The sequence below is a fragment of the Arvicola amphibius genome, chromosome 9 (assembly GCF_903992535.2).
Source record: "Arvicola amphibius chromosome 9, mArvAmp1.2, whole genome shotgun sequence".
In the NCBI taxonomy this organism is placed as follows: Eukaryota; Metazoa; Chordata; class Mammalia; order Rodentia; family Cricetidae; genus Arvicola; species Arvicola amphibius.
The window spans coordinates 119,291,153-119,315,006 of record NC_052055.2 but is presented as its reverse complement, the minus strand read 5'-3'; the positions used below and the strand labels follow the sequence as shown (position 1 = coordinate 119,315,006).

Below are 23,854 nucleotides of genomic sequence, written 5' to 3'. Positions count from 1 at the left end.
CTAACTTTTACCTTCACCCTGGTCCTATGCCTTATTTTACTGCTCCACCTATTTGCCAGTTGGGAGTGTAGGATGGTTGAATGAATTTTGTTTGCTGGAAGCGGGTGGGGTGGGTCCTTGCTTTCCTGTTTCCCGTGCCCACCTACCTTTAGTACTTCGTCAGAAGGTCACCAGCACACAGCACATAGTTGTACTAATGGCTGAGATTTATAGTAAGGGTGCCCAACTGGGTCATAAGCAGGAGACATTCTGGACTGTGGAGACAGTTTGGTCAGTAAAATGCTTGATTGAGGTTGATCCCTAGAACCCATATTTAATAATAATAATAATAATAATAATAATAATAATAATAATAATAGCCATGTGTAGTGGTAAGTTCTTGGAATCCCACTGCTGGAGAGGTAAAGCTCTGTGGATTCCTGTGGATTCCAGCATAGCCTACTTTGTGAGTTCTAAGTCAGAGAGAGATCATGTCTCAAGAATCAAGCTGGATGGTGTCTGAAGAAAGACACCGAGACTATCCTCTGTCCTCCACATGTGTGTTCATACACACCAGCATACATAATGTACACCCCCCATGGCAATACACACACACACACACACACACACACACACACACACACACACACACACCCCACATGTAGCCTTGGGGAACCAATGTCCAGGTGTCCTGTGCTTTCCCTGAGGGTCCATATAAAACATGCCTCCCTTCAGGAAAAGATGCTGACATGTGTACTCCATGCTATTTACATCACATTTCCACTCAGGGAAGCCTGTGTGGGAATCCAAGTCGAAGATCTTGTTAGAGCCGTCCACAGCTGCCAAAGTTCTAGACTCCTAGGAGAAACACAGGCCGTGACCATATATTGGCAGTGCTTGCATGATTAGTTTAAGCTCAGGGGAAACACCTTGTCAATTAGTAAGGGAAGAGTTAGCCCTAAAGCTATGTTCCCAGATACCAGCCAATGGGAAGCCCCCAAAGCACTCCCTTGGTAAGGGCAGGTCTGCGGCTATTGACTCTGGCTAGCACACGGGTGATTGCTGGCTCTTGATGGGACCGGGGCTAAGTAACGTGTCTTGGGAGTAGAGTTGAAAAGACCGGTCAGTCCCTTGAGAGCATTGATTGGAGGAGTGAAGTGGGGACCGCTCTTAGCGTGATATCTTCTGAACAGGGAGGAGGTGCACTGTGAATTGCTGTTGATTACTGTGCTCAATAAAAGAGTTGTGCTCTTGATAATGTCTGGCAAACTTGGCATGTGGCTGAGGAGCAGCAGGAAAGGGAGTCTTGGTGGTGGTGGTGGGGATGGTGATGTGGTGTGTGTGTGTGTGTGTGTGTGTGTGTGTGTGTGCATGCGCACGACAGAGCATAAGAGAGGGAGAGGGAGAGAGAAGGAGGGAGAACAAAGGGAGGGTGGCTAACCAGACTCACAGCAGTGGGAAATTATTAATTATTTAATTTTCACATCACTTCCTTACTTTCTTGCCTGTCCTTCAAAGATCTCCAATTTGTTTGCCCGAGACGAGATGGATGAAATCACCCAAGGCCTGGTATCGGTGATGAAGAGGGAGCTGCCTCGCCACCCTCCCACCTTTGACAACCTGTATGAATACTTCATCACCAGGTCCAGGAGGAATTTGCATGTTGTTCTCTGCTTTTCCCCGGTGAGTCCTCGTTCTTTATGTGGGCAGAACCATGCATCTAACAGGAGACCTTCTCAAACAAACTTTTCGTTCATGAAACTAAAATGAATTCTTCCCTAATACCATTCTCCCTGGACTCAAATCTCATCACCAGTGTAAGCCACTTAAGAATAGATGAATGATTTGAGGCTACTGTATACAGTTCACAAATTGACAAGAGACATGTATTATTTGAATCATGGAGAATTTAATGATACAATCTCACCCATCTACAGTATGGACACAACATCTAGACTATTCTTGATGGATTTTCCAACTTTGAGTATGTCTAGCTCACCGTGCTTACCAGTCTGGCAGTCATTTGTCCCATGTGGCTCCTTAAATTTTAATTAGCTGAAATTATGTAAAATAAAAATCTGGTTCCTGGGTCCTGGTAGCCCCATTTCCAGTGTTTTCTGGCCATGTGTAGTCAGTGGCTACCATGCTGGGCAACACTGCTAGAAAGCACACGTGTAGGACGTTTATGTCCTCATGGGATGTCTTACTGCTTAGCTCTGCCCTGCCCCAGAGGGTCTCATGGCTCTCGGGGGTGGAGACAGCCCTGCTCGTCAGAACTCTTCCTTGTACCCGGTTGAGTTTCCCTCTCTCCTCCTGCCTTGTAAAATGTACCCAGCTCATCTCCCACATCCAGCGCTTCCCAGGCACTTGGAGGAAGTCTCTTTAGCTCCCTAACTGCTTCCCTAGAGGGACCAGCTGTTCCTTAAGCTGCCTGTTACGGGCAGAGACTAAGGTCTGGGCAGCTCACAGAGGCCAGCCTTGGCCACCAGTGCTCAACGAGCCAATGAAAGAGACAAACTAAATCTATTCAGTGTGGTCACATTGGGAGGAAGGACAAATAGGCCCAGTGACATGCCCCTTCACTGCCCCAAGTCCAGCTTCCGGGTCCTGTCCTGAGGTTTGAGTTTAGACAGAAGGCAGGATCTGGGTGGCCCTGTCAAGGTGTGGTCCTGCCCACTGTCATTGTCTGGGCTCCAGTCTCTCTTCCAGGGTGGTCCGACAAAGTGTCGGGATCGTGTGAGGTCTCTTCCTGCGGACAAGTTCCTCCTTTAACTGGCTCCAAGCTTTAGCCTTTTCCTTCACGTAGCAAGAATGAGAGTCCAGGGGTATTCTCATTTCTTGGGGTCCATCATTTCAGTAGATAGCCAAAGGGAGGGTTTAGAAAATCTTCTTTCCACCCGAGACACTTGTGTCCAGGCGTTCCCCCGTCCCTGAGCTTGTGCCAAGAGCTCAGTTTGTCACTTTTCTCTTAGGTGGTAGCTCCTGGACTTGAACCCCATACAGTAGCCACTTTCCCAGGACACCGCACCTTCCTCCAGCTAAACACCGACTTGGTATTCTGCTGTAGCCTGAGAAGGTGTTATTTAACCTTCTGCATCACGCTGCTGGCCCAGGGTATGACTATATCCCTCCCTCCAGCTGGCTTTCCTGGCTCTGTGTTTCTCACGTCTTCTGACCTTGCTCTCCACAGGTTGGCGAGAAGTTCCGGGCCCGGTCCCTCAAGTTCCCCGGCTTGATCTCTGGCTGCACCATGGACTGGTTCAGCCGCTGGCCCAAGGAGGCTCTGATTGCCGTAGCCTCCTACTTCCTTGCTGATTATAACATTGTCTGCTCCAGTGAGACCAAGAGGCAGGTTGTTGAAACCATGGGACTCTTTCACGACATGGTTTCCGAGAGCTGTGAGAATTACTTCCAAAGGTGCGTGAGCTCACAGAAGCTGGGCAGCTGTGAGTGCTATTTCCAAAGGGAAGCGAGGTTCCATAAGATCTGTAGCTGCTGTAACTGGAGCTGCAATGTCCTCTCCAAAGAGGCATTAAATGTGACGACCCTTTGCGTAGCCTGGTTGTGCAGGCCCAGCCACACCACATCTTTCTTGCATTGATTTCCTAGTAATTAAATAATGAAAAGATGCCAGATAAGCAAGATTTAAAAATTAACTAGGGGCCATACTTTTAAATACCTCTGTACCCTCCAGGACTCCAAGTAGCAGATGCTTAATGAATCACAGTTTCATTTGCTTAATTTTGTTTTGAAAATGACCTAAATAATTCCTTATAAACGGTTTCAAATGAGCTTCTCATCCCAATGCATTATTTATTCTGATTAAAGAAGGACACTGTTTTTAAGTTTCTTTATTACCTTATGTTGAGGGAACATTCTAGGCTTGGCATTTGCATAGCCGAGTCTTATCAAAGCTATTCTGGTGATTAATTATGAAACAGGACTTTAATTGGGTGCAGGAAGACCTCTTGGGAAGAACAGTCATGGTGTGCTCATTCCGAGCAAGCCGGCCACGGCGCTTAGAGATACTGTAAGGTTTCCTTGCTCCACAATGCACGGGAGCCGAGATGGGTGCTGACGCCTGCTCGGACTAAAGTAGGCTCTGCAGGGGCCGCCGGAATATCGAGCTCCCTGCTTCTACGCAGAGTCTGGGTAACACTGGGGCTTCTGAAGGATGCGCTTGCCTTGAAGTGTTGGCTAATGCCAACCCCTTCTGTTTGCTAGGACGATGCCCAGACCGTCCCGCTTAACCGATTCTAGGTGTTTCACAGACTCTCTGGCGCTAGCGGGCACGAATCCTCGCAGTTAGGCCCCCGTTATTTCTTCTGCGTCTGCCATCCGGCAGCACCGATTTCCTTTTATTTTTTCACACGGCCACAAAATGCCTTTCTTGAGTTCTGAAAATTTAGCTACGTCCTTCAAACTTTTCCTCTTCTCTTAAGTGGAAGAATGGTTTCTACAAAATGATTTTACAGAGTGAACACTTTTACAAAATGGTCTAGTGGTAGTTACATACCTGTCTGTCCCTTCCAAACAAACAAACAAAAGACAAAAACAAGAAAGGATCTGAAAATGTGAAAACCCCCAGAACTCCAAAGGCGAGGCTGTAAGTCAGAAATGTAAGATTTTAGAGTCTAGACTCAGACCTCAGTTTCTGATGTAAAATCACCTCTTTTGTTTATTTCTGGGGTGATCATGATGACTGAAGCATAGGGCCCACAGTGAGTTGGACCCTGAGTCCAGTGTGGCTGTTTGGTCTTCAAGGCCAACCCAGGTAGACAGGGGAGAGGCCGGTCTATAAGGAGCAGCAAACGGCAGCTAGGTGAAAGTGAGTGGCAGAGCCCATTGGCGTCAGCCCCGCTGCCATCCGCCCCCCCCCCCACCCCGCCCGTCTGTCCAGAAACTTCCTGTTGACAGAGCATGCTAATTTCTTTAATCTTCACAAACCCTGGTGGGGTTATGCAGCATCCTTTCCCTAGCTTCCCATATGCTGAAACACCAGGCCATAGTAGGGCAAGAGTCAGGTCAAGGACCCCATGACCCTCTGGAATGCCAGGTACTGCCCATAGCTTTCACGGTGGGTGCAGCGATGGGGTTCTTCACAGGAAGACAGTAGCATGTCTGAGAGGGGCTATTTTTATATTCCATTTTCAGATACCGCCGAAGAGCCCATGTGACTCCCAAATCATACCTCTCATTTATAAATGGTTATAAAAACATCTATACTGAAAAGGTGAAGTACATCAATGAACAAGCAGAGCGGATGAATATCGGTAAGAGGAATGACCAGATTTGTCTCTTTTAGGGTTTGTTTGATGGCGATCCCAACATGTTATTGGATGGATATCATTGCGTTTGAAAATCAAACATTCTTTGTTTTTTTAGGTTTTAAAAATTATGTATATGTGTATATGGCTGTGTGTTGTGTGACTGTGTGTGTATGTAGCTGTGTGTGTATGTGGCTGTGTGTGTGCATGTGTCTGTGTGCATGTGGCTGTGTGTCTGCATGTGACTGTGTGTACATGTAACTGTGTGTGTGTACTTGGCTGTGTGTGTGTGTGCATGTGGCTGTGTGTGTATGTGGCTTTATTGTGCATTTGGCTTTGTGTGTGGTTGTGTGTGTGTATGTGACTGTGTGTGTGTATATGGCCTTGTGTGTATGTGTGCATGTAGCTGTGTGTGTATGTGGCTGTGTGTGTCGCTGTGTGCGTGGTTGTGTGTGCATGTGAGTGCAGGTGCATATGGGAATTGAGTCCCTTGGAAGTGGGTACAGGAATTTGTGAGCTGCCTTACATGGGTACTGGGAATGAACTTAGGTTCTTTGCAAGAATAGTGCTGACTCTTAACCTATGAGTCATCATTCCGGTCCCTAAATACTAATTTTTTTTTTTAGTAGTTGTTTTGGTATTTTGAGATAGTGTCTCCTATATTTTACACTGGCCTCCGACTCAATATATAGTCCAGGACGACCTTGAACTTCTGAGTGTTTGTTCAATACAAATACTAATTTGATTATTAGAAGTAGGTCATGTTAGCAAATGCCCTTTGGCCTGGTGAAACACCAGGTCTGTTTGTGAACAGAGGCCCTTTCTTTGTCTAGCACCATGGCTGATGGCTCTTTTAGCCCTGGGCTCACTGTGCCAGGTGTGAGTCACAGTCCCTGAGTGCTGCTTGCTGGCCAGGAAAAGCCATCTTGTGGGAAAAAGCAAAACTGGAACAAGACAAAACTGGGGGCCGGGGAGATGGCTCTGTGGGTAAAGTGTCTGCTGCACAAGAGAAAGGACCAGAGTTCGGATCCCCAGAACCCGCGAGAAAAGCTGGGCATGTAAGAAAAGTGGTCGGTCTCGTTCTAAAGACAGGTGTATCTCTGTCCGTAATGAGCCATGCTGTGTTTGGGCTGTATGTCACACACTGTGCCTGCCCCATGTGTACTCAGTAGTGAATACGTACCTGGTGCGAGGCTGTGCCATAACCGGCAAGGGCCTGCCCGTGTGTTTGTAAAGGTCTCGACAAGCTGATGGAGGCGAGCGAATCTGTTGCCAAACTCTCGCAGGATCTCGCCGTGAAGGAGAAGGAACTGGCCGTGGCGTCCGTGAAAGCAGATGAAGTGAGTTTGCCCGTACCCAGTCCCCACCAACAAGAAACGTCTCCCCATGTTTAAAAAGCATTTTTACGTTGTATGTAATTCTCAAAAAATTGATTAAAATGACTTATAAAAATCTTTATTTCAAAACTGTATTAAAACAAACAGGACCTAAGCCAACAAAGTAGGTGTGGTCAGACATCTTCTGCCTGGTCTAGAATAGTCTTCTCTTTCTCCCCACGTAAGCTCTTGCTCTCGCTCGTCTCTCTGTGCATGTTCTCCTGAACTGTGAGCTATATTAAGTCTTATCCCTACTCTGATTTCTTACAAGAGCCAAGGCTCATCAGTTTTTTTTTTCTGAGTAAGGAAAAGGCTGAGAGAGGGAGTTGGTGGAGTAAAGAAAGAACAACAACCCCAAGTCCCCATCCTGAGGGGATGGGACACCTGTGTGGCTCATTTGTGTCCAACCAGACTGCTTTCAAAGTCTGCTGAGTTGGTTAGAAAGTGGCACCCTGAGCTTGGCCCCGCAGCCAGTTGCTGAATTGAATGGCACTTTAGGCAAGCATTGTCCCAGCTTGTGCCAGGCCCTCAACAAATATTAGCTATTTTTTTCTTTCTTTCTTTTTTTTTTTTTTCGAGACAGGGTTTCCCTGTAGTTTCTAGAGCCTGTCCTGGAACTAGCTCTTGTAGACCAGGCTGGCCTCAAACTCAGAGATCCGCCTGCCTCTGCCTCCTGAGTGCTGGGATTAAAGGCATGCGCCACCACCGCCCGGCTATTTTTTTTATTACTATAGGAGACTCAATATGGCTTCCTTATTTTGCCCCATTGTACTTGAACTATTTTAACTATCCCAAAGGTCTTAGACCGGAAATACCATTTTTATGAAACCTTGCAACATTTGTTTATATATAATTTTAAGTTCAAGGATAGCTCAGAAAATGGTGTATCATAGGATACCACTTAGAGGAACTATTTTTTAAAGAATTAATTTTTAATCGTGTGTATATACATGCCTGTGTGTGTTCACATGCATGCAGTACCTATGGAGGCCAGAAGAGGGCATCTGGTCTCCTGGAACTGGAGTTAACAGATGATTGCGAGCCACCTGATGTGGTGTGTGTCAGAGCTGAATTTAGGTCCTTTGAAATAGTAAGTCAGTGCTCCTAATGGCTGAGCCATCCCTCCAGCTCCCTTGAAGTACCTTGGAATGCACGTTGAAATACAGGTGACTTAGATGGAGAGCTTTGTTCTTGTATCCTTGTCTTACACTCTACTACCTAAGTATCTCCTGGACACACATCTACACATTTGGTTTTAAAGGGCTTGGTGTCCTCTCTTTACCAGGTGCTGGCGGAAGTCACGGTGAGTGCCCAGGCTTCAGCCAAAGTGAAAAATGAAGTCCAGGAGGTAAAAGACAAAGCCCAGAAGATCGTGGATGAGATCGACAGTGAGAAGGTGAAAGCGGAGAGCAAACTGGAGGCGGCCAAACCTGCCCTGGAAGAAGCGGAGGCTGCCCTGAATGTGAGCACCGCCCCCTTCTCCCAGCTGCGGCAAATCCTACCGGTGCTGGTTTCTTTCTGTGGAATGGACCCTGGAACTTTGTAATAAGGAAGCAGAGTGGCATCCTTCGCTCTGTCCATAACCTCATCTGGAGACTTGTGTCTCCCTTGGCATATGTCCTCGGCAGCAGGGTTTGCTGTGTGCTGGTTTCTTGTCGCTTGTTGCTTGCTTTCCTGAACCAGCCTTCCCTGGGAACTGGGAAACAGCCAGTGAGCTGGGGCCTAGCCTGGGGTTGTACAATCCTGGGACATTGAGACATGACATTGTCATCTACAGATATGTTGGGCTGCACTCAAAGCTGTCCCGGGACACATGTGGCTGGGGACCCTCAGGTTGGAGGTGTCTCCTAAGAGCATGATAGATTCAGATTACATAGGCAACCTTATCCTAGACACCCCCTCTTTAAGGTCCTCTTGTGGCTCTCACTTCTCTAAGGAGACAGTTCCTAGCTGGGCGTCTGCAGCTGTCAGGAAAGAAGGGCACCTTCCTTCCTTCCTTCCTTCCTTCCTTCCTTCCTTCCTTCCTTCCTTCCTTCCTTCCTTCTTCCTTCCTCCCTTCCTCCCTCCCTTCCTCCCTTCCTTCCTTCTTTCCATCTTCCCTCCCTCTCTTCCTCCTTCCCCCTCTCTCCTTCCCTTTTCCCCTCTTTTCCTCCCTTTCTTCCTTTCTTTCCCCACTCCACTTTTCCTTTTTCTTCTTTCAAAAGAAGGAGGGAGTGGTCCTGCTATGCTGCCCAGGCTGGCCTCCAGCCATCCTCCTGCCTCAGCCTACCAAGCAGCTTCAACTGTATGTATATACCACAGTGCATACAACAGGGGTATGGCTCTGGAGGCAGGAGGTTGGCCTTTCCGTCTCATGACCACGAATTGTATTCACATTATCTGGAGTCAATGTACTTACTTTATAGGTCTCCATAGATGTTATAATCCCTCATGGATTCTTGAAGTTTCATGTAGGCATTAGAAATAATCAAAATTTGTTGGGCACATTGATAGTGTTCTGTCTATTATTTATCTAGTTATCTGTTTATTATTTATACCTATTTATTCATCATATCACCTATCAATCATCTATCTCACCTATCAATCATCTATCACCTATTTTTCCTATAATCTATCTATCTATCTATCTATCTACCTATCTATCTATCATCTATCTATCTATCTATCTATCTATCTATCTATCTATCTATCTATCATCTATCTGTGTACCTGCTTCTGCTGCTGCTAACAACCTGACTCCTAAGTTTTGAACTTTGCCCTAGTTATTCTGTCTCTACACACAGTAGGCCCACAGCAGCACCTGTAGAGTTCTAGAATAATCATGACCTGTTACCTTTAGATGGACCTAGATGTCTTAGACCCCTCTGCCTGCCAGGACTGCCTTCCCTAGCCTTTGTGCCCAATCACAGCCATTCTTCTTAGCTGGGCCCAACCCTTACTCCTCCAGGTTTCCGGTTCTTCTGAGCTCTTCTTTGTTTTACCATCACCCTATCCTTCCTGACAGAGATCCTGCTTTGAAGCTGTTGTCTTTTCTCTGCCTTCTTTGGGAGATTGTGGAGGCTGCTTTTGTTTGCTCCCATTGCTTTGTATAGAAGAGTGCCTGTAGCTGTCACATGGATGAATAAATACATAGTAATCACTTAGTTCTGTGTCCAGGTCATGCCTGCACTCCCTTTGCGGGTCATGTAATGACATATGAAAGAGAAACCGCTGAGCTGGATGAATCTTAAGATGCCGATGGATCTAGCTCTCTTGGTCTACCTGATCTTGGACGTCAGGTGTCTGAGTTCATTTTCTGTTGCTCTGAGGAGACACCATGACCAAGGCAACTTATCAAAGAAAGAGTTTAATTGGGTTTGCAGTCCCAGAGGGCTAATGTTCATGATAGTCTCGTGGTAGGCAGCTGTGGCAGCAGCTGAGATCTCACACAGCCTCCCACAAACAGGAGGCAGAGAGCACACTGGGGATGCCCTGAGTCTTTGAGGTTTTTGAAACCTCAAAGCACCCCTCCCCACACCTTCAATGAGACTACACCTCTGAATCCTTCCCAAACAGTTCAAACCAACTGGGGACCCTGTATTTATGCATATGAGCCTATGGGGCCATTTTCATTCAAACCATCACACCAGGCAATGACTTCATCTAAATCCAGCTCACAGTCCTAAGCATATTTTCATAAGCCATATGCTGTAATAGTTTTTCTGGTTTCCATGGAGTTTCTCCCCCTTCCAGAGACAGGGCAGCCTTAAAAATGAAAACTAAAAGTAAGATTTCTGATATTCAGGAAGTTGTCTCCTTTCTCTTTAAAAACATTTTTCTCCATTTTTGTATGTGTTGTATGCATATGTACATGTTTGTGTGTGCTTACACATGTGCACAGGTATATGCGTATCTGCATGCAAGTATGAATGGAGAGCAGAATTTGACATCAGATGTCTAACTTTGCCACTCCCCACCTTATTTTTTGAGGCAGGGTCTCTCACTGAACCTGGGGCTGATTCAGTTAGATTAGCTGGCCAGCAAGCCCCTGAGAGCCTCCTGTCTTTGCGTCCCGGGGGCTAGGATGCAAGCTGTCTAACTGTTACATACCAGTTATGTTAGCAGAGGTCTGGGCAGGGAGCTATGAGTGATAGTGACCCCTTAAGTCAGTCAACTGAAGTGGCAACAGAGCAGGATTAAAGGCTAACAGAAATCGGAGCTCAACCATGAAGGAGCCATTATGCAGAAACCTTAGAGTTTGATCCCTTGAGGAGATCATGTTAGGAATCGGAAGATAAAGAAATGTGTTTTTGATTGTTTTCTGCTTTAACCACTTAGAAGTATTAGGTTTCCATATATAAGCTTGTTAGTACCACTCAGGAAAAAGAGATGATATTGATTCCTAATCCCAACCACAGACCATCAAACCAAATGACATTGCCACGGTCAGGAAGCTCGCCAAACCGCCTCATCTGATTATGAGGATCATGGACTGTGTGCTGTTGCTATTCCAGAAGAAGATTGACCCTGTTAGTATGGACCCGGAGAAGCCTTGCTGCAAGCCCTCGTGGGGCGAGTCATTAAAGGTAAGGAGAACCTTGGTAAGTCTCGTGAGGTACATCAGATGTCCCAGGACGTGGAGAATCAGCCCGACAAGCTGGCAGGTTGCAGCCAACTGCCACCTATTCAAGAGTTTAGCTTCAACTTCACCTCGTTAAGTATTTTTTCCATCACCATCATTTAGTACCCATGAGAATAAATTTATAAAATGGAAAGGTTTATTTTGGCTCACTGTTTTGTTTTCAGGCCATGACTGAATGGCACTTTAAGCCTGTGGTAAGGAAGGAGCCACTTGGTGTTTGAAGCACACGGCAGAGGAAGCTACTTAGCTGGAGCAGGAAGTAAAGGGAGGAAGAGGAAGGGCGGGGTTCTAGTGTCCCTGTTTAGTGTTTGACTGGGAAGGGCTGTAATTATAATATCCTGTTTCTGTTTCTTGGATGTGGAATGTGCTCCACAGACTGATACATTCAGATGCTTCGTGCCAAATGGGTAGCTCTGTCTTGAAAATTGTCATGTGGGCTTCAGGAAGTGGAGCCTTGCGAGAGGAGGTGGGTCACTGGAGATGGACCTTCAGTCTGGCCCCACTTCCTGAGTGCTGTGTGCTTTCTGTTCTACCAAGAGGGATATGCAAGATCCAAATTATAACACTGTATCACTCAAAATGTACATAGATTTAGAAGCTTAAATGTAGTAAGGAAGGCTGCTTTTCATTTCTCGGACACCCAGACTCCCAAAATAATCACATAGAAAGTATATTAATTAAATCACAGCTTGGCCTATTAGCTCTAGCTTCTTATTGGCTAGATCTTACATCTTAATTTAACCCATCTCCATTAATCTGTGCATCACCACAAAGTTGTGGCCTACCAGCAAAGATTCAGCACGTCTGTCTCCAGCAGCGGCTCCTTGGCTTCTCCTTGACTCCGCCCTTCTTTTCCCCAGCATTCAGTTTAGTTTTCCCTGCCTAGCTAAGTTCTGCCCTGCTATAGGTCTAAAGCAGTTTCTTTATTCATTAATGGTAATCACAGCATGCAGAGGGGGGATCCCACCTCACTCAAAACCATTTAAAAAAATGAGATATGCCCAGAACCAGTGGCACATTAACCAGCTTTGATGTCGGTCCAGCCCCATATCCAGAAGGTGGTCTTTACAGTTGGCGGTATTTAGATACTGCCCAGGAATGTGGATTTTCCTCTCTCTCTCTCTCTCTCTCTCTCTCTCTCTCTCTCTCTCTCTCTTTCTCCCATAAAGTTAGAAAAAATTGTCAGTCTATAGGTTTAAGCTGGCAGTTACCAGTGGGTTTGGTGTGTTTAGAGGCAGTTGATGCCTACCTCTTTGAAAAAGGAATCAGTTGATGTCCTAGTTACTTTCCTATTGCTGTGATAGGATACCATGATCATGGCAGCTTACAGAAGAAAGGGTTTATTTGAAGCTTACGGTTTCAGATCATCATGGTGGGAGCATGGCGACAGGCAGGCTTGGCACTGGAGCAGTAGTTGAGAGCTCACATCTTGAAATACAACCACAAGGCAGAGACTGATTGAGAATGATGTGGGCGGGCTTTTAAATCTTCAAAGCCTGCCCCCAGTGGCACACCTCTTCTGACAAGGCCACACCTCCTAATCCTTTTCAAACAGTTCCACCGACCAGGGACGGAGTACTCAAATATGTGAGCCTGTAGGGACCATTTTCATTCAGACAACCATATCTGACTGTTCCATACCAATGCAGGAAGGCAGGATTTCTTTTCTCCCAGACCTGAGAGATTGCCATACTGTCTTCCAGCTGATGAGCGCTACGGGATTCCTGTGGAGCCTGCAGCAGTTCCCCAAGGACACCATCAACGAAGAGACAGTAGAGCTGCTGCAGCCCTATTTTAATATGGAGGATTACACTTTTGAAAGCGCCAAAAAAGTCTGTGGGAATGTGGCTGGCTTGCTGTCCTGGACGCTTGCTATGGCAATATTTTATGGCATCAATAGGGAGGTGTTGCCTCTGAAGGTAAATTTCCCTCTTCCCTGTAAATCAGTTCCTGGTAAAATCAATCATAAGAATTCCTGTGAGCACACAGGCTGTAACTTAGACCAATATGGGCAAATGTTTCTGTGGCCATGTTTTAATTTTATTATTTAATTTTAAATTTTGTAATCTTTTGTTCCCTGGCTGGCCCAGCAGACCACGCTGGCCTGATGCTCATAGAGATCTGCCTGCCTGTGCCTTCCTCTTGGATTAATTCTACTGGGACTAAAGTCGTGGACCAGGATGTCTATTTTTTTTTAAATTTTATGCCCTTTAAAGTTTCTCCTCTCTTTTCTTTCTTTTTTCTTTTCTTTTCTTTTTTTTTATATCTAGTGAATGCTTCTTGGCAATGCAGACAACAGAAACTAATTTGTTCACGTCAACAAGAAATTAATTTGTCAGGATAATAATCAAGTTGCCACAAAGGCAAGCTTGGCATGCCTCTCAAAGTTGAGAGACTGGGGACTGAGTTTGCTCATGGCATTCCACACTAAGCTTGCAGAGGTGCGGATCAGCGCCTATAAATGTCCCCGGTCGCAAACACTGAATGAAGACTTGTTCAATTTAAGATGAATGACCTGAGTTCCCTGTAAAAGGAGAGAAAGCCAGGGGTTGGGCGGTGGCTCAACCAGTGAGGCTTGCTTTGCAAGAGTAAAGACCAAAGTTTGATCCCCAGAAGGCAGGTGGCGTGGCTGTAATCCCTGGGGTTCTATGACCAGTCAGCAGAGCCCAGCGGGTGAGCTCTGAGTAAGGGGTGAGAAACCCTGTTTCAAAAAACAAGATGGACGGCTCTCAAGGGATGATACCTGAGGTGATCTCTGTCCTCACCCACACGTATTCACACACACACACACACACACACACACACACACACACACACACACACACACATCGTCCTACACCCAGTGAGGGTGTCTTCTGTGTTTAAGGAGACAAAAGTCACCTTTAGGGATTCAACTATGCACAACATATCCCAACATACCCCAGGGCCTTAAACTCAACCCCCACACCCCTACTAACCTGAAAACGTTGTAGTTGATTGTTCTGCGGCTAGAAAATGGTTGGGCAAGCTGAGCGTCGCCATTCTTCTGGAGAAGCCTTTTAATATGTGACTGCCCCTTTAAGCTCAAAATTTTGAATGAAATAGAAAATAAAGTTTTAACAGAGGGAAACGATGGGAAAACAGAAAACACACCCCAAACGAAGATACCAAATGAAATCTTAGTAGAAATTCAGAATTCAGAGTAAAGGCTCATAAAAGCAAAGTTTTTTTAATTAATAAAAAATATGATGCAAAGATCCAATTATAATAATGTGTCACCAAAGAAATAAGAGAGTATTGAATTAAATAAAACATAAAAAGGCATAAAAATCCATTTGTATCTTGAGTGGGAACCAACAAAAATGCTCTGGTGGGAAACTGTGGCATCTGCTCTTGGTCCTTGACAGATCAAGGGGGTCAGAGGCAGCTTTACCTGGGCCGGGCACGGTGGCTCATGCCTTTAAGCCCAGATCTTGGGAGGCAGGGGCAGGTGGGTCTCTGGGAGTTTGAGACCAGCCTGGTCTACATAATGAAAACCTGCCTAGATAAATAAGCAAGCAAACAAGTAAACAGGAAAGAAAATGAGACGTTAATCAGAATCTACCCCAGAGAGCTCTGGCTATGTATTAGTGATTAATTATTTTAAAGTTGTAAGGAACAGATAATTACCATTTTGTAGGATTTAGAAAAAGAAAAAAGCTATCTACTGTTACAGCAACTTTGTTTCCAAAGAATCTTTACAAAAGCCGCAAACCAAACTGCTGGCTTATCCAGTGGTAATTATCCTTGTGTCATTTTTAAGAATTAAAAACCAGAGAGAAGAATAATGTGCATAAATGTAGGGAAATATTAGTAAACTAAGGTGCATTCAAATGGGTGAACATCACGAAGTCTTATCACCAGCTGAAAAGCATTTAAGGGGAGATGCCTCAGCTGTTAAGAGCACTGACTGCTATTTCAGAGGGCCTGGGTTCAATTCCCAGCATCTACGTGGTGGTTCACAACCCCAGTTCCAGGGGATCCAGTGCCCTCTTCTAGGCCATACGTGTAGGCAAAACACCCAAACACATAAAATGATTTTTTTATTTAAAAATATTTTAGGGATGTGGGGCAATAATTAGAGTCTATTAAGTGAAAAGAATAAAAATGGCATCTAGTGCCTCCTTAACACAGTGCTTATATCTAAGGAAAAAAAAATCAAGGTTTTTAATTCTTTCTTTGCGTTGTTGCATTTTCTGTGTTTTTCATAGTGAACATTAATAATTAAAAGGGGAAAATTAATAAAATGCCCCCAAGACATCCTGCCTCCCCAGTTGTTGCCCTGAAACAGATGACCTCAGAAGTAGCATCCACTGCAAAAAATTCTGTGATTTATGCGATAATTTACGAACTAAAATCATGAATGTTTCATAGAGCTCGTGTGACTCTGGTGAACCTCTGCCCCTTCTTCCCAGGCAAACCTGGCCAAGCAGGAAGGCCGCCTGGCCGTGGCCAATGCAGAGTTGGGGAAGGCCCAGGCGCTGCTGGATGAGAAGCAGGCTGAGCTGGATAAAGTGCAGGCCAAGTTCGATGCAGCCATGAATGAGAAAATGGTGAGCTGGGGGAAGTGCTGTCCTGACGCTCCACTGGAAGTCGCTCTGGATTGAAATTAGTGTAGATTTTAAGCTTACACACAAAACATGGACATCCTTGATGAGTACCATGTGATGCTTCAGTGCGTGTGTGCATGGGATAACGTTTAAATCAGGGCGCACGCTTATCTTCAGTAATTTTGTTTCTCAAATAGTGTGTTTCTTTCATATGTGGAATCTAGTCTTGCCACCCAATCTTACATCCATCTATCTCTGTTTATCTGTCTACTCATATCTGTCTTATCCATCCATTCATCTATCTGTCTATCATCTGTGTATCTTATGTATCTATGTATCTATCTTCTGTCTATCTATCTATCTATCTATCTATCTATCTATCTATCTATCTATCTATCTATCTATCTACCAGCTATCATCTCCTGCCTGTATCTATCCAGCCACATAAATATGCATCTATGTCTACCTGGATATTTCTTTATCCATCCATCCATCCGTCCGTCCGTCCCTCCATCCATTTATTCCCATCTAGCAGTATCTGTCTGTCTGTCTGTCTGTCTGTCTGTCTGTCTGTCTGTCTATCTATCTATCATCTATTTGTAAATTACATGAAAACAGAAGGGAAACTTGGGGCTCAGGGAGGAACAGAACCATCAAAAGGGGAGGGGCAGCAACAGGGAAATGAATATGAGCGAAGTATAATTATATGATGTATGGAAATGCCATAACGAAACCCGTTATTTTGCATACTGACTGAAAGACTAATTAAAAGAATAGCATCATTTTTACCTTTATTGTTTTCTGGAAAATATTGAATAGAAATACTACTTTATACAATTTTAGAGTCTTTCTTATAAAATATCCTTGAATTTTAGCCTCATTTATTTTTTTATGTAACTAATTGTTCACTTGAGAGACAGAGTTTCATGCTGCTCAGCCAAAGATGGTCTTAAACCTCTGATCCTTCTGAAGCCCCACCCGTGGGGTGCTGGGATTACAGGCATGCACTATCATGCCTAGCTTCATGTGATGCCGGGAATCAAACCTAAGGCTTCATGCATGCTAGGCAAGCATCCTACCAACTGAGCTACATCCCCTGTCCTTTTTACATATATCCTTGAAATCTTACAAGGTTAAAAAACAATAACCAAACTGCTGTCTTATGAATGAAGGATCAAATTGTAATTAATATGGTAATTTGTCGCTCCATTACTTTCTAACTGCATTTATTTTGCAAACTGAGAAATTCCTCCGTGTGGTTTTATGTGTGAACACAACACACCCCTGCTCAAATGCTCTGAAATGTTGTCTGAGCTGTTTCTCATTTCCAAGTGCAGGATCTGCTCAACGATGCAGACATGTGTAGGAAGAAGATGCAGGCGGCCTCCACGCTCATCGATGGGCTGAGTGGAGAAAAAGTCCGGTGGACCCAGCAAAGCAAAGAGTTCAGAGCGCAGATCAATAGGTAGGAGTCTTAGTCTTGTGGGTTCCCTTCTAAGTCATCCCTCCCATCCCACCTCTCTGTCACACTGAGACATGAAGCCTACACCATCCACACTTGTCTGCATCCCCCCGTGGCTGCAAACACACCTCTGAAGGAGAAAGCAAAGGGCCCCCCATGTAGCTCTGCAGCGTGAGTTTCTAGCTGGAGGCACAGCTAGCAATGTTTGGGTTTGCCAGGACCACTTGACACTTGTGTGGTCCCCTGGGCTTACCCTCAGTGATTTTGAACATGTGCATTGAGCAGGAGAGAAAACTCAGTCAGTGAAGGGCTTGCCATGCAAAGATGTCGAAAGCCAGTGTGGTGTGGTGCACCTCTGGAATCCCAGAAGTAGGAGGGTGAAGAGACAAGTGGATCCCTGAGACTTGTGGGTCACCCAGTGAACTCCAAGCCAAAGAGAAAAGAAACCCTGTCTCAAAAAACAGCGTGCGTGTGTGTGTGTGTGTGTGAATGGCACCTATGGATTGAAATCTGACAATGACCTCTAGAGTATGTATACAAGCATGTAAGCTTGCCCACGTGCTTGTGTTCATGTGTGCGTGTGCATAGCTTCCTGCACACACAAATGTGCACACATATGCACAAAGACACACTAAGTGTTTGCTAAGACAGGCAGTGAATAGGCTGTGCAATAAGAAGAGAGCACGATCCTCACTCAGGAAGAGTCTGTTTACATCCCCCGAGCCACCCAGATGTGACCCCTCCTACCCCTTTGTGTTTAGGGCTGTTTTTTTGCACAGTCTTTCCCCGTCAGGGGCAAGGAAAGTCTGTGCCGCACACCCTATGGCAAAGCAAGTCTGCCCCGTAGCTCCCCCAGGGACTCGCCCTGAGGACTGGGCCTCAGCGGCTGCATTGCTCTCCCCACAGACTCGTAGGTGACGTTCTGCTGTGCACAGGCTTTCTCTCCTACCTCGGCCCTTTCAACCAGATATTCAGGAACTATTTGCTTAAAGACCAGTGGGAGTTAGAGCTGAAAGCGCGGAAGATCCCTTTCACGGAAAACCTGAATCTCATCGCCATGCTGGTGGACCCTCCGACTGTAAGTGTGACCTCCCCCACCACACTGGAATTCCTGCCCTGTTTCACTTCCCACCGTCAGCAAAAAGTCAAAGGTCTGCCTTAGTTTCCTGCAATTGGAAGCTGCTTCCGTTAACTAAGATGGCATAAATGGCTTTCCATTACTTGAACTGTTAATTTTTTTTATGTTCTCTTTCAAAGATTTGAGGCAAAGGCAGTTGCTGCCTACATACTATAGTATATTATGTATCTAAATATGATATACATTAGGCATTATATATATATATATATATTGGTATCCTAGTATATTATATATGTAAGTGTGATACACATATCATACTTAGGGATACATACATAACATACTTAGGGATTATTATATATATACATATATATATATGTATATATACACACCTAAGATATTATAGTACATTAGTGCATTATTGCTGTTACAGAATAAACAGAGAAAAACCAAACAAGGAAGGGAGGCTTCACTTCGACTTAGAGTTTGAGGGCACAGTCCATCATGAGCGGGCAAGCCATGGAGGTGGGGTTGTGAGGTACCTGGTCTCTTTGCATCCACAGTCAGGAAGCAGGGGAGGGATGCTAGTGCAAAGCTCACTTTCTCCTTTTCATTCAGTGGGGGACCTCAGCCATTAGATGGATGGTTCCACTCGAATTCCACGTGGGTCTTCCCTCCCCAGAGGAACCTCTCCCAGGCCTTCCCAGGCGGCCCAGAAGTGTCTACCAACCCACTCACGCTGACACTCAAGACTAGCCGTCACGAGTGGCTAACTTCCCAGCGAGCTCTGGTGCTGATGACGAATGGCAGGCCTGACTTGCTGGGATTTTGGTGCCAATGTCAGTTTTCAGCACAACTTGCCAGGCTCCTGTGTTCAGATCGACTTGTGTTTCAGCTTTGCCAACAGGCACCAGTTGCTGCTTCCTTGGGGAGACAGCGCTTTGAATCCCCCGTGCTCTGTAGTTAAAGGCTGAAAAGCAGCCTTTAGCTCAAACAATGTTAGACTTATCCTTACAGGGAGTAGATTGTGTACAGGAGACACCGGGTCCTGGAAGGCAAGGTGGATCCAGGTAGTCCTCATGAATCTGGGTCTTTGGAGGGCCTGGGGTAATTTAGCAAAGGTAGACACTGCTTGGCTCACTGGATCTCCAGAGATTTCATTGACTGTGATGCTATCCCACTTAAATTTGGGGAAGGACACAGTCATACTTACCACTGCTGAACTCCTGCCAGCTTATCTCAGCCAACGTCTCTCCAGCTGCGTAGTTACCTTCCGTAAGCCTTGTAGGCAGAACCGAAGGCCAGGTTCTCAGACAGAAGACATTCTGGGAGCTGGGGGCTATCTTATTCTCTGGTATTGGCCTCCTTCACAATCTCTGTAAGCATAAAACATATATACAGCCTAAGAGGAAAAACAGATCAAGAGTGGGGACCCAAGTTTGGTTCTCAGAAGCCATGTCGGGTGGCTCACAGCCTTTGTAACTCCAGATATCCAGGGGAAATAAGCTCCCTCTTCCGGCCTCTGCAAGCAGCACACTCGTGTGTACAAAACTACTCCCTACACATACACATATACAAAATAAAAATATGAAAGATAAATATTTAAATTTGCTTTCTAAACTTGACATCACTCAGCTCACATTTGCAGGTTGGTTTGCTCCCCCACCCTCACCCCAGACACCAGCTGCAGAGTCCCAAAGAGAAAACGTGTTTAAATTATTTCCATTTTCCATTATAAGCGCTCAACTAGTGATGAACACATTCCCGGTCTTTGAACGGGTACTTGCCCATTTCCCCTTCAGATTGGCGAGTGGGGCCTGCAGGGATTACCCGGCGATGACTTGTCTATTCAGAATGGCATCATCGTGACAAAGGCCACCAGATACCCTCTCCTCATCGATCCCCAGACTCAGGGGAAGACGTGGATTAAATCAAAGGAAAAAGAAAACGACTTGCAGGTGCGTCTCATTCAGCGTGTGTATAAATGATAGTTTTCTCGGAGTCTCAGCAGACACTCATGATGTTTTCACCTGTGCTAGTCGCCTTGCAGTTATGACTGTCGCGAATGCTTGAGATTAACCAGTTTATAAAGAGAGTTTGTTGGGAGAGTTTAGTCCATTATCAGTTGGTTCAATGGTTTTAGGGTGAGGCAGCTGTCATGGCGGCAGTATGTGGCAATACAGCTCACTGTGGCCAGAATGCAGAAGAGAAGAGAGAGAAAGGGGCTGTGGTGCTTGGTTGCTTTAAAGGCATGGCCTGGAGGTGTAAACTCATTCCTATCCATGCTGCATCTCCCAGTGGCTCCAGGCTGAAAACCAAGTCTTTAACCCATGGCCCTTTGAGAACATTCCAGATGTAAACTGTAATGTCATGTTTCTGGCCAGTGTTTGCTCATTTGTACTCGTGTGTAGCAGCATTCGGGGCAACAGCTCTGATGACGTCGTTTCTTTCACATTCTTTTTGTTTATTTGTTCATTATTTTTAGGATTCTTGGATCCCACGATGGCCTAGATCTTACTGTGTGAACAAGGATGACTTGGAACTTTTGATCCTCCTACCTCCACCTCCCTAGTCTCTTTCCATTCTTGATCCCACTCTCCTGATTCCTCTTCACTTCCCTGGCACGGTTACTTTGGCCAGTGGAGAATGTGGCTTTTGTTTTGGACTTTGAGTTTGAACTAATAGGAAAGCAGCAGAAGTAGTGCCCCCTCAGCTGCCAGCCTCACCCAGGTACTTGGCACCATATAGTGCACCCAGGTCCAGCATTGCCTGTAGAGCCTATTCTGGTGTTAATTTTAAAACTGGGTTAGATAAGGCCAGGATTATGACAATTTTGACCTCTTTGGGGATAATGTTGCCACTGGTCAGCTAGCAATATGGGCTATTCAGTGTTTCCTAGATCCTGTTCCCTGAATTCCTCATGCCCCATGAATTTTTAAAACTTATTCTCTCTCTCTCTCTCTCTCTCTCTCTCTCTCTCTCTCTCTCTCTCTCTCTCTCTCTCTCTCTCTCTCTCTCTCTCTCTCTTTGTGTGTGTGTGTGTGTGTGCCCACATGCTCGTGTGCCGCAGTGTACATAGGGGGGCCAGAAGACAACATGCAAGAGTCAGTTCTTTCCTCCACCATGTGGGTGCCAGGGATAGAACTCGGGTCATCAGGCTTGGCAAGTAGCCTGAGCCATCTCCCTGGTCTCTCCATTTTTTTTTGAGATGGGGTCCTGACTTGTTATAATTTTGCTTATATTTCTTTTGCTAATCAGAATATCTTTTCACAGTGATGACCTTAGACCAAAGTCTTTATCAGTATTCCTTCAAAGCCTCTCTCTAATGCTTGCTCCGTCAGGACTTCTCTGCATCCCCGGCTTTATATCGCCCACCCCAAGACCTGTCTGTGTTTATCTGTAGTTCTGTTCTGGACTCCGAGTATGACTACTTGAATTATTGCTTTTTGCACATTTCTCTCTGCTGAACCATAAACTTCCTGCTAGTCATGTTTATGGTTTTCTCCATGTTTATATTTTTGGCACGGCGCTTACATAGTGTAGCAATTCCAGTATTTATTGAATCTAAATGACTTCATCAGAGTGGGCCATCACTACTGGGGATATCATGTGACCATCCTGATAAATGTGGGGAGAGTACTCATTAACATCCAGCACCCATTCATGATCAAGCTGCCAGTAAACTAAGAAGAGGGGGGGAATCCCCTCCAACCCTATAAAGAGTTTTTATGAGAAGCCTACAACAAAGGCGACAGTTAATGCTGAAGTGTAGACAGATTTTCTTCTGAGTTCTGGGGTAGATCCTTGCTTCTCAGTGTATCACTTCTGACATCATCCTTGAAGACTTATTTTAGCTTTGTGATGTGTGCGCCTGCGTTTCTACACATGGATCTACGCGCGTGAGTGAAGTACTGGTAAGGGCCGGAAAGGGCCTCAGATCCCTGGAGGTGGAGCTGAAGTGGCTGTAAGCTGTCCAGTGTGTATGCTGGGCCCTGCACTCGGGTCCTCTTGAAGAGCAGCAAGCTCCCCTAACCCCCACAACCTCTCTCCAGCCGCCTGACATTCTTATATTTATTTCCTTGTCACCCATGCATCTCAGAGAGTCCAGAGAAGATAAATACATATCAAAAATACTCATGGCACCTTGCCGTGTGTGAGTGATTCTCTAGTTGCTTAAGTTTTAATAAGATGAGTCCGTGGCATTTAATAAGATAAGCTCTGGCATTCCATCTGTGCGTGTCCCTTCTCTTCTGGACCAGAGACACTGTTTCAATGGTCAGCACTCTCCAGGTTCTGGGAATGAACTCTTGCTTGATACTTTTATTTAATTCTTTGACATTGCCCTTTCAATTCCCAGCCAGCCATCCAACAGATGGCTTGCTTTCCACTTAGCACCCGGAATGCTGTCAGGGATGTTTTAGACTAAGGGGCTCTTTATCTTCAGGTGACGTCTCTGAACCATAAATATTTCCGCACACACTTGGAGGACAGCCTCTCCTTGGGTCGCCCCCTTCTCATTGAGGACATTCGAGAGGAGTTGGACCCTGCTCTGGATAATGTACTCGAAAAGAACTTCATTAAATCGGGCACCGCTTTCAAGGTGAGTGTTTCCTAAAGGATAAAGAACACTGGTGGCCTCCACTTGGCCTCAGGCTCAGTGGTCTAGCTGTCTTTTTGGGGTGGTGATGTTTTGTACACTGGAAACCAGTGTGTTCAGATGGGCTGTTTCCTCTAGATGATTGCTTCTAGACACCAACAGCTTATTTTTTGCCTTTTCCCTTCCAAAGTGGTAGCTATTGCTTTTCTCTTTAAAACATAATTTATTTTAATTATGTGTCCGTTTGTGTGTGGGGTGTGTGCATGTGAGTGCAGGTGCCCTCAGAGGCCAGAAGAGGGCACCAGATCCCTTGGAATAGGCAGCAAAGGTGACGATGAGCGGCTAGTGTGTGGATGCTGGGAACTGAACTTGGGTTTTCTGTAAGAGCAATATTGTTCTTAACCATTGAGCCATCTCCTCCAGCTCCAACTTTACTCTGCTTTGAGTTGATTTAATTCTTAATTTAAAAATAATCACACATATTTATAGGGTGCAATGTAGTGTACCTGACAAAATTACTGAAAGAGTTCTTGAAATTTTACCCTTAATGGATACATACAATTGAAATGTGCTTATTGGTGGGCGCCATGCAATTCTGATTGTGTTCATTGTTTTTATAATATATAAAACAAAGCCCCAGAAGAGCAGTATCCTTGCAAGAGTATTCAGTTGGTAGAAATGAAGTAACACATTAAGGAAACAGGTTTCTTATCTTAATAACAGTATAATAGCGTTACACGGAAATGACATATATATTATATTAGCTGTATATTAGAAAAGTGGTTTTGCAAGCTAAATACATATACAAATCCAAGAAAACCTGGATCTCCTCACTGAAGAAAATAACATTTTAATAAAACCTGTAGACATTGATTTGTTCGTTTCTGTCTTTACTAACTTTCAGTCTAA

General features: G+C 45.2%; 1 protein-coding gene across 1 annotated transcript in view; it reads left to right on the top strand.

Moving 5' to 3' along the window:
* Window positions 1-23,854, top strand: part of Dnah8 (dynein axonemal heavy chain 8) — a 225,044-nt gene that overhangs the window by 114,080 nt on the left and 87,110 nt on the right. The window contains exons 63-74 of the mRNA XM_038342351.1: window positions 1,498-1,662; window positions 3,170-3,396; window positions 5,134-5,252; window positions 6,483-6,586; window positions 7,908-8,084; window positions 11,020-11,187; window positions 12,947-13,162; window positions 15,677-15,814; window positions 17,149-17,276; window positions 18,180-18,351; window positions 20,151-20,306; window positions 22,793-22,948. Of these exons, the coding sequence (XP_038198279.1) occupies window positions 1,498-1,662; window positions 3,170-3,396; window positions 5,134-5,252; window positions 6,483-6,586; window positions 7,908-8,084; window positions 11,020-11,187; window positions 12,947-13,162; window positions 15,677-15,814; window positions 17,149-17,276; window positions 18,180-18,351; window positions 20,151-20,306; window positions 22,793-22,948 (1,926 nt within the window). The remainder of the gene's footprint in view (window positions 1-1,497; window positions 1,663-3,169; window positions 3,397-5,133; window positions 5,253-6,482; window positions 6,587-7,907; window positions 8,085-11,019; window positions 11,188-12,946; window positions 13,163-15,676; window positions 15,815-17,148; window positions 17,277-18,179; window positions 18,352-20,150; window positions 20,307-22,792; window positions 22,949-23,854) is intronic.